This window comes from Acyrthosiphon pisum, chromosome A2 (assembly GCF_005508785.2).
Source record: "Acyrthosiphon pisum isolate AL4f chromosome A2, pea_aphid_22Mar2018_4r6ur, whole genome shotgun sequence".
NCBI classification, from domain to species: domain Eukaryota; kingdom Metazoa; phylum Arthropoda; class Insecta; order Hemiptera; family Aphididae; genus Acyrthosiphon; species Acyrthosiphon pisum.
The window spans coordinates 86,383,144-86,393,763 of NC_042495.1; the positions used below are offsets into that span (position 1 = coordinate 86,383,144).

Below are 10,620 nucleotides of genomic sequence, written 5' to 3' on the forward strand. Positions count from 1 at the left end.
TAACATTATACAATTTTAACTTCAATGGAATTAAATGGTTTAACTGCAAAAAATCGGAAGATCAATATAATTAAATGTCCTCAAAATGTGCGCCCCCCCCCTCAGAAAATTTTTGGATCCGCCCCTACTTTTAGGCGTGACATTTAATGGGGCCATGGCCCTACCATAGATATCATAAATTACCTATAAATAATAATTTCTTGTTGTTATTTTGAGAAGAATTTTTGGACCAAACGGATATCCCCCCATCCCCTAGAAGACAATATTAAAATCCGTTAATGGATGATATTGTTGATTAGTGTTTTTAAACATACCTGTCTATTAATATTTAATAAATATTATTTAAACATATTTCTGTATCAATATTATTATACTAGTACCTAGGTATAATAGCATACTACAAATTACAATAACATATAGATTTATTTTCAATGCATCCTGCGATACTTTGAAAAATATAGTTTAAGGATTACATTTTAAAATTAATAATATAGGTAAGTACTATCAATAAGTAGTATCAATCAACTAAATACCTAGGTATCACTCTAGACAAAAGGCTAACCTGGGCAAATCATACAAAAAATAAACGTAAACAACTTAACTCCCGCCTCCATTTACTCCGACCTCTTCTAAAATCAAAAATAAAATATTAATTTACAAATCTATCATAAGACCAATATGGACCTATGGTATTCAAATATGGGGCCCAGCGAAACCAGCTAACATCCGTCCCATCCGAGCCTTTCAATCCATCTCATTAAGACTCTTAACCGGTGCTCCGTGGTATATCACAAATTTAGCTCTCCATAACGACTTAAAACTTCCAACAGTAAATGAACTTGCTAAAAGCCACTATAAAAAAATTCCATTCCAAATTAATTAACCATTCTAACCCCTTTATCAAAAACATGTCTTCTCTCACACTACCTCTTAATATTCCTCGACGGTTAAAAAGAAATTGGGCTAGAGACCTTCTAATCTAAATCTAAAATTAAAAATAAAATAATAAAATAAATTTCAATGCCCGAACTCAAATTTTCTGAGGTTCTGTCACTGGACAGTCTCCTCTTCATGTGCTTCATGTCTTTCTTTAATCACTATCATCATTGTTACTTATTGTTTTATGTGTAAACAGATTGTAATATATTTTTAATAAAAAAAAAAAAAAAAGTAAGTACTATAGTAGACACGGAAAAGTCAGGGGGAACATGTTCCATCTCAGACCAAGACTGTGCGCGCGACGACGCCGCGGTCGAGGAACTAAACGCTGCTGTTGATTGTTCCATGACCGAACGCGCGTTCGTTTATCGAACGTCCTTGTCCGACGGTGGTAATCACGTTTTGCTTGATTTTCTCTCCCGGCGCTCCCTTCCACCCCCCGCCAACCGTAAACATCAAACGCGGACAGAGCGCAACGCGCGCCGCTGTCGGTGCGACAGAGACGACTACTACACGTATTGTATCGTCGTTTCTCCTACGCCTGCCCGCCACCCGCCCACCCATTTCATCACCGACGGACGCCGTTCGCTATTCGTACACACAAGTACACAACATTGAACATACGTGCGACCACCGAACGGGCTCTACTGCTATAGTCTATAACCACACGGCGGTTTGTTGTTTACGCGGTCCGAGCGTGTCTCGTTAGTTTAGGTGTAACAAATTCATCGTCTTCGTGCGTATTAAACAAACACTTGTTTTCTATCTCTCTCCCTCGCCCGACTCGCCGTCCGCGCATTGCGTACGTTGCTCGCACCACCGACCTACCCCGGACACGCGCGCTCCAACGGCCCAAGCACTACTTCAGCGGGAAGCATCCATTTCGTTAACGATAATATTCTTCATGTTTCACAATGAGTGATTATTCAGCGGTGAATCCGCCAACGGAAAAGAATCAGAGTCAAGCGTTCGCGGCAGCTTTACAACGCGCTAAAGAGGTACGTTGTGCACGCCGGAGACGGCCTTGCCCGCCCGCGTAAAAACCGCGCCGGCTGGTCCGAGACGGTCTTCGTCGCGGTCGCATCCACACCCGGTGATCCTCGCTGCGGCGGTAATCGTCGTTAACCGCGTCGTCACTAGCGTGCCGGCGATTGTTGCACGATTATTGTTGTTATTATTGTTATTACCTAATACCTATTAACCCATGTCTGCGTGCCGCCAAACGTTGGTCCGCACCTGTGCTCACATCGTACGTGGTTGAATTCCACTCGTTGACACAACGCGTGTTTGTCGGGCGCGCGTTGTGGTTTCCGACCATTTTTTTTTCGGAACACTACCTAACCTACCCGCACACCTATCCCTCCGTCAGTTTTCTGGTCTGTAAGTGAAAAATTATGGAAAAAAAATTTTTTTTTTTACTAAAAACTTTACCCATTTCTGATGCCCTGTCTCCAAAGCTTTTAGTTTCACGTACGCCGCTTCAATCACAGTTGACAATGACGACGACAGCAGATGCCCAAACAATTGTTTTCCGTTCTTTACTTTTGAACGTCAATTAATTCCAGTTTTCTATATTTTTTCTTTTTTTTTTCTAAATCTCCAGCGAAGTGTTATTATAATGTCGTTGGCGCCTTCAGATCAAGAAAATGTTGAAAACGTAACATTTGATTGGATACTCTTATACTATGGATTAGGATTCTGTTATTTTAATATAAATGTCTGGGCTTAGTCAATAATCATCTATAGTTGTACCTATTCTTTTTAATAATGTTTAATTACTAATTGATTAGTTTGTTATAAACCATGCATTTTCTGTACATAATAAATGTCATTTTTAGCTATCAATACCATTGTTGATTCAAAATTATTATCAATTAAATATTTAAAAGACTCGTTCTATGTATATTGAATGAGGTCATCATCTCATAGTTGAATTCAATTTTTATTGACTTGGATAAATATTGTTGATGCCTATACATACCTAGTTTAACTTAAATATATTATGAAAAATTAGTCAATTCAAAATAAGCAATCATTTTAATTATGTTATAAATGATATACCTATAAACTCATATTCCCTAGGTACCAATATATTTTAAGGAAATTAATATATTGATTTCAAAACTTCAAAAGACTTCCCTATTCATCTCGCTATTCATTATGCCTATTCTATATTTTTTCTTAAAATAGTGAACTATAATTAATGAACTAGTAAAATTAGTTAAGAAGTATTGATTAGCATTGCTCCTATTTTAAATATAAGTATATTATTAAATTATGTTTAATTGTTTAACTCAAAATAGGGTGGCTAATGGGTGGCTTCTTTCCTCAAAATATTTACATGTAAATACTCCCTATCACATTTGCTTATTATCCTAATTAAGAATAGATTGTAAATCTCTTATAAAAATTAAAAAAAAAATGTATTTAGTATGCATTGTCCACATTTTTAATTGTAATTGCTATCAAGGGGTGGCTACTTCAAACAAACCATTCATGTTCATAAATACTCTTATTCAAATTTGATTTTTGTTCCTAGATTCTAAATATCTTGTAGCAAAAAAAGTTGTAACGTTTGAAGAATACCTACCTACTTTTGAGATTTTATGGTTTCAATTAGTAAAAATGCATTAAATATAAATAGGTAGGTGCATAAGTACCCAGAAACTTAAGAATATTTTCCATTCAAATAATAAGCATTCATTTTAGATACTATCATTCCCAAGCTTATAAATTTGGTATAATCTAATAATATTTTAATAATTAAAAATAAAAATTGCTTGTGTTTATATATTTAGATAGCAGCTAAAATCCAACCATCTTCCAAAGCTAGTTCAACAACAGGATCTATATCACCAGAAACACATAAAAGACCTTCAGAAGATTACGGTAACCCATCAGGTATTTGATTTATATAAATAAACAATATCCTAATTATAATTGATTGTATACCTGGAAAACATATAATTATTGAATTGTATATTTATTTCTATATTTAGAGCCTGATAGAAAAAGGTTAGCAACATCTCCGGTGGCTTTAGCCGCCGCGCAAGCAGCAGCCGTGGCCGCCAGAGTGGCAGCAGCAGCAGCAGCCGGTATCCAAGGCATCGGTGGGCCTGGATCACAATTTGGAAACGTTATTAACGAAGAAATAAAAGTACCTGATAAAATGGTTGGACTCAGTAAGTATAAAATATTCATGTTTTTCAGTTATAATTAGTAGCAAATTTGATGTACTATGTGCGTTAACCCTTTGCAAAGTTATAGGCCGCGGTGGAGGACAAATTAGTCGACTGCAGGCTGAAACTGGGTGTAAAATTCAAATGGCGCCAGATAGTCCTGGCTTATTAGAGCGATCCTGTACACTTACAGGAAATGCTCAAAGCATAACGTATGTGTTCAATTATAATTATTTATTTTCTTTCTTTCTTAAAACTTACAGATATTCATAAATTCAAATCTAGGTTAGCTAAAGAGCTCATACAAAACATTGTACAGAATAAAGTATCTGTTGAAGGAACAGGTGGTGCAAAAATTGAAGGACTTAATATATCTTCCCCACCTTCCCAACCAGCTTTTACTCAAGTAGAGACAATTAAATAATATTTCAAATAAACCTTACTTCATTCAAATTGTCTTCACTTAATATAGGCCCAAATAATGATACCTGGAGCCAAGGTAGGACTTATTATTGGAAAAGGAGGTGAAACTATTAAAATGTTGCAAGAAAGTTCAGGAGCAAAGATGATAGTTATACAAGATGGTCCTAATAGTCAAGAAAATGAAAAACCTTTGAGGATATCTGGTGAAACAGCCAAAGTTGAGGTAAATTAAATTTGTAGTACATTATTTTAAAAATCAACTCTTTTATTTTATCAATTTATTTTCAGCATGCTAAGAAGTTGGTGTATGACATGTTAGGCGGTGATAAAGATGGATCGGTAAATATATGTTTCCATTAATATAATAATTGAAATCTAAAATAAGTTTTTGAAAGACTAAACTAAACAAATATATTATGTAAATAATGAAATACTCTTTATTTTAAAACTATTTTATTCTCATTATTTGAACAATAATATCCACTAGAAACCTTACAAGTTATTAATATATCTTTTGGGTTTATGTTTAGTTTCAAATGGGACGTTTAGAATATAAATGCCATACAATTATATTTTACATAGCAACTACTAAATATAACTGAGGTCTATTGTTACATTGATTTTGTTTTATTCATTTCTAATTAAGTAAAATTTTAATCAAAAAATGTTTTGTTAAACAATACTTACTATTATAAGAATAACAATGAAAATGTTTATATTAGACATTAAACATTAGTTTATAATTTATATTAATTATTTTATGAAATCCTATATATTATATTGTTTTTTTTTTTTTACTTTCATAATTTCTCTTTGAGTAAAATTTATAATTTGTTTTAAAGAAGGAAACAAATCATTGACTTTATAATCATATCTTTGATTTATATATTTATAACAATTTTTTTATTTTTTAATAATTCTAGTCCAATTTTGATCAGAACGGGTCAAATTGGAATGGTTCAAATAGTGGTGATTACAGTATGCATTCTGGTTATGGTGGCAAAGTTGAGGTAATTACTATACAATTGAGTTTATTCTAATTAAATCTATTTATATATAATAGAACTTTTTATAAGTTGCCTTAATTTTCTTATAATTGTATGCTGTTTTAAATTAGTTCAATCTGGTATAAATGTACTTATGATATTTATAAATTAGTTTTTATTAGATATTTATTTAAATTTATTTACAATTGGCTTATGAGACATGTATTGGAAGGACAATTCAATGATAAAGCTTATTTTTTTGTGATTGTTATAAATAATAATTCTGCTAATGGAGTAAATTCTTTTAAATAAGCAGTATTTTCTTGAAATGTGTAGTAATAAATGGATTTCTGTAGTTGTATTAAAATTATATACTGTTAACTAGTATTGTTTTTATTTTTTTGTGGAATAGGCAATGCAATAGTAACATACATGAAAAAGTACATAATAAATCACTGGTTTCTTTTTAAGGTTTAATAAATTATAAACTTTTCAATTATGCTGTTTGGGAATTAGGTTCCTATTTAAATATATAACAACTGATAGCTTACAACACCAGACTACTAGAATATATGCTAATTTCTAATGCAGTATTAATTGATTATACTTCTTTAATCCGATATTAACATACAAGATACAACTACACAAAGATTTTTATATATACATTTATTTTGTATTTACATGTTATCATAATGTTTAGGTTGGTGTACCAAAACAAGTAGTAGGATTAGTTATTGGAAAAGGCGGCGATATGATTAAAAAAATCCAAGCTGATACCGGTGCCAAAGTCCAGTTTATAAACCTCAATGAAGATACACCTGATGATAGAAGATGTTTGATCACTGGTAATCCAGATCAGGTGGCTGAAGCTAAACAAAGAATAGAATCATTAGTCGATAGCGCTTTAGTAAGAAATTTACATAATATGCATATAGTAAACATAATTTTTTTAAATGTTCAATATGAGTTAACAAAATAAATAATTTTAATTTTTTAGAATCGTAGTGGAAATCGACAGAGTGGTGGCGGTGGTGGCGGCGGTGGTAATTTTAATAGAAATCAAAGTTGGGGTAATAGTGGTCAAACACAACCATTGAATGAAACAACATTTACCGTGCCATCAGCTAAATGTGGAGTTATTATTGGAAAAGGTATATTTTCAATTTTATTCTTGCGCTAATTGTTTTCTTAAATTTATTGTAATTTTTAATTTTAGGTGGTGAAACAATTAAACAAATTAATATGCAAACTGGTGCACATTGTGAAATTGATAGACGGCACAATAATACTGGTTCTGAAAAAACGTTTGTTATACGTGGGACAACAGAGCAAATCGAAAATGCTAAACGCATGATAAATGAAAAATTAGGTTTTGTATGTACATTATTTAATATATTTTTTATTAAATATATTTGTTTTTATTCATATTTTATTAGCAGGATCCTAATGGTGGTTCTCAGAACTATAGTAATATGAACCAGCAGCAACAGCAACCACAACCACCATATGGTTCTCAAATGGGTTGGGGTGGACAAGATGGACAAATGAACGCATATGGTCAAGGTTGGAATCCAAGTATGCAACAACAGCAACAACCACAACAACCAACTGATCAGAGTAAACATATTTCACAGATCAAAAATAATAAACTCAATAGCTAAGATACTTAAATTAAAAAAAAAAATACAAGTATTCAAAGTTATTAAGTTTTATGAATGTTACAATAGGTGTGTTTTGCCAATACAACTTGACAAAAGTTGCTATATCGCTACGACACTTGATAGTTTTATAACAATATTGTCAATATAGTTAGGGTAATAACCAGATTACTCAAAACTACATTGCCAAAAAACAACCTTTTTCAACATTAAAATGTTTATGTATTGAAATGTGAATATTTTTAATTTTAACAAATATTTGATTTATGTTATTGCAGATAATACAAATCCTATGGCTAATGCTAATGGTGCCCAAGGGGGCTCAGACTTTAGTGCCCAATGGATACAGTACTATAGATCTATGGGAATGCACAGAGAAGCTGAATTCATTGAACAGCAAGCCAAACAAATGAAGGTATGTGCACATTACTTACTGACCTTTAGATAATTTGTTTTTATACATATATTTTTATTAGTTTATAATATATATGATGCTAAAATACTTTGTACAAAATCATAAGTTTCATTATATTTGTCAAGTGGAATAAATATATAATTTTAAGCCTAGAATCACTTAATGTATTGATATAGTCAACTGTCAATTTGCTTAATATCAGACATAATTTATTTAAACTTCTTATAATAATAATAAACCTCTTCTATGCAAAGATATGTGTAACAAGTAGGTTCTGTATCTATTCCGTATTTACAGATATTATCTGCTATTCCCACTTTTTTATATGGTAGGTAAATCACAATCTCATTCTTCAAACTTAAGATTCTGAAAAACGTTTTAATTTTCCTAATAAAGGGAAAATAATATTTGAATTATTAATTTTCGTGATGGTAATTCAGTGTCTCCAAATATGTTACTAATAAATTGTTATAGTATGTTACTGGCAAAGTATTGAATTTTTAAAATCTACTAAATATCTATAGGCATCTTATAGAACTATTAACTGTCATCATTTTGCCTATTAGATTTTTCTTATTGGATGAGCCAAGACCTAATTTTTTCAGTTTAATCAGATGAATGGAACTAGTGCTGTACCAAATCCTGCTAGCGTCCAACCTCAACCTCATGCAATTCCTCCAAATGGAACTGCTGGTGTTATGCCAGTCGCTGCAATTTCTGCTAATGGCAGTGGAAGTGGTGCTGGAGGAACTGCTGGTGCAGGGACTCCCGATTACAGTGCACAGTGGATAGAGTATTATAGATCAATTGGAAAAAATAAAGAAGCTGATATGGTTGAACAACAAGTTAAAGCAAGAGTAAGTAGATTTAAAATATGTACAACTAGGGTTTGGGACTTATAAATACTCTAATAGTTATTTAATATTCTTGGTAAAATGTAAATTTGGTATGTAAAATACCAAAGTTTGATTAAGCATACTTTGTCATACTTTAGGGGGGAAATGTTTTGCATATTGTGCATGTTTTGCTTTTTACTATTATAATTAAAACTATAATAATAATTATTATAGCAAATGGGTCTACCAACTCAAACTAATGGTCAACCAAGTGGATCAGAACAATCGCCTCAACAGCAGCAGCAACAACCTAATGCCTCAAGCCCGCAATCAGGACAACCCCAAACATTGAATGATGTATCAATGTATGGTGCACAGTATGGTATGGCTTATGGAGCAGGTGGTTATTATGGAGCACAGAATCCTGGTGCTGCACCTACTGGATATGGTGCTTATCCTGCTGCAGGAAATGCCTATGCAGGATATCAGCAAGTTCCACAACAAGATCCACCACAACAACAATGAGGTAAGGGAATAATAAAAGAGAAAAATATATATGCTTCATGTTTCTAAGATAATAATTGCATTTTTTTTAATTTAAAAAAACGAACATCGTTTTTTATATACATGAATATTTTGCTTAACATGCCATTTCAGGACTTACGTCAAAAATATACTATTAACTGTGTTATTGCAGAACGTCCAGATACCAGGGATATCCTCGCTATGGTCAGGTCCATTCATATTAAATCAATAAACAAATAGTTTTGTCTTCTCTACGCATTTTTTTTTTCTATTAGTATATTTAATTATGTTTAATTATGTACTATACTTAATTGTAAAGACATTTTGTAGCGCAAAAAAAAAAAAAAATATGAAAAAAAAACCATATTGTTTATTTTATAGTTTTGGCGATTGGTATATATATTTAGGTAAAATCGCCATAATATACCTGAAGCTATGGTTATAGTGGTATAATCATGTTACTTTTGATTACAACGGTATTCATTACTATTCTATAAAATGTGTTTATTAAGTTTTTCTTATCTCCATTTAAACACATAATATGCTATTACATAAACATTTTATTACATTGTGAGTTATTTCAAGTAAGAGTGAAATTATGGAAAATTTCAAGTTTGGATTTGTATAGCATAATATTTCATTAGGTTCACAGCATTGATAAAACAATTTTTTCATTTGACAATTTATCAAATTGGCATTTAGGACCTTTTTTATAATATAGTTAAGTAAAATGTTTTATAATTTAAATATTACTTACCAAGTTTTGTCTAGAATTTTATATAAAATGAATAGATGATTTTTGTTAATTTGTATTTTCTTTGGTTAAAAAAATAATTGAAAGTTACTTAATTTGTATAAAAATATATATAATATATATTTATTTAAAATACTAAAACTACGCATGTTTTTAGTTATACTTTCGTTGGTTTGTTAGGTTAGATTTTTGATATTCTTTGTTTTTCTGGCACAAAACTTGGTAAAAACTTTTAAAACCACTATAATTTTAATACCTTATATTATAATAAAATTACATATGTTTAACTAAATAATTATTTATCTTAGAAAAAAATACATTTATAAATAATATAACTAAAATTTGTCATGTGTGAAATGTTTGTTTAATTTATTTTTACCTTGTTCACAGCATGTGGCACCAACAATTACAAGGTTTGTACTGTTAAGGGTTTTTAATTATACCAATGTCCAAACAAATGAAAATCTATTTTATAATTTTACTGTCATAAATATTTTTGTGTTATTGTCTTGTGGAAATGTGTTTGATTTTATAAATTTCAGTGGGAAATGTCTGGTGTCTTGAACTGAAGCCTGACATTGGGAAAGGTAATTTTCTAGTAATTTTTCGTAAAAAAAAAAAAAATAATTATTATGATAAAAAAAACTAACATTATTTAATATATACATTTGTTAAATATTATATATATTCATATATATATTATATGTACACACTCACTTGTATCCACAATTTATTATAGATGTTTGCTTCCGAAATTTGTTAACATGTCCTTATTGAATAATTATTTATATTTGATATTTTGAAAAATTGTTTCTGACATACTTCTGTTGCTTGTTTCAGATCACGCGACAAATTACGCGCATTTAAACAATATAACTTGCTTTAATAATTTACATGTTGTGCAA

The 10,620-nt window shown here is 31.0% G+C and overlaps 1 protein-coding gene across 7 annotated transcripts; it reads left to right on the forward strand.

The window, feature by feature from the left end:
- Nucleotides 1–1,500: 1,500 nt before the first annotated feature.
- Nucleotides 1,501–9,708, forward strand: LOC100165913 (far upstream element-binding protein 3). Of its 7 annotated transcripts, none has more exons than XM_008183482.3 (16): nt 1,501–1,937; nt 3,738–3,840; nt 3,939–4,121; nt 4,201–4,330; nt 4,404–4,524; nt 4,591–4,764; nt 4,830–4,880; nt 5,465–5,551; nt 6,228–6,434; nt 6,525–6,678; nt 6,744–6,901; nt 6,964–7,144; nt 7,464–7,600; nt 8,206–8,457; nt 8,671–8,962; nt 9,094–9,708. In XM_008183482.3, exons 1-15 carry the CDS (start codon nt 1,854–1,856, stop codon nt 8,959–8,961), a joined length of 2,313 nt encoding a protein of 770 aa, XP_008181704.1. In that variant the 5' UTR covers nt 1,501–1,853; the 3' UTR covers nt 8,962; nt 9,094–9,708. The 7 variants fall into 7 exon arrangements, with proteins under 7 accessions (XP_008181704.1, XP_008181707.1, XP_008181706.1 ...); XM_008183485.3 differs by having other exon boundaries at nt 8,215–8,457; nt 9,134–9,462; XM_008183484.3 differs by having other exon boundaries at nt 4,207–4,330; nt 9,134–9,462.
- The last annotated feature ends 912 nt before the right edge of the window (nt 9,709–10,620 follow it).

Excerpts from the sequence above, each read along its gene's own strand:
- LOC100165913 (XM_008183482.3), top strand. The coding sequence starts at position 1,854 with ATGAGTGATTATTCAGCGGTGAATCCGCCAACGGAAAAGAATCAGAGT. Across the intron at positions 1,938-3,737 it reads CTTTACAACGCGCTAAAGAG|ATAGCAGCTAAAATCCAACC; the intron begins GTACGTTGTGCA and ends TTATATATTTAG. Across the intron at positions 4,525-4,590 it reads CCCAACCAGCTTTTACTCAA|GCCCAAATAATGATACCTGG; the intron begins GTAGAGACAATT and ends CACTTAATATAG.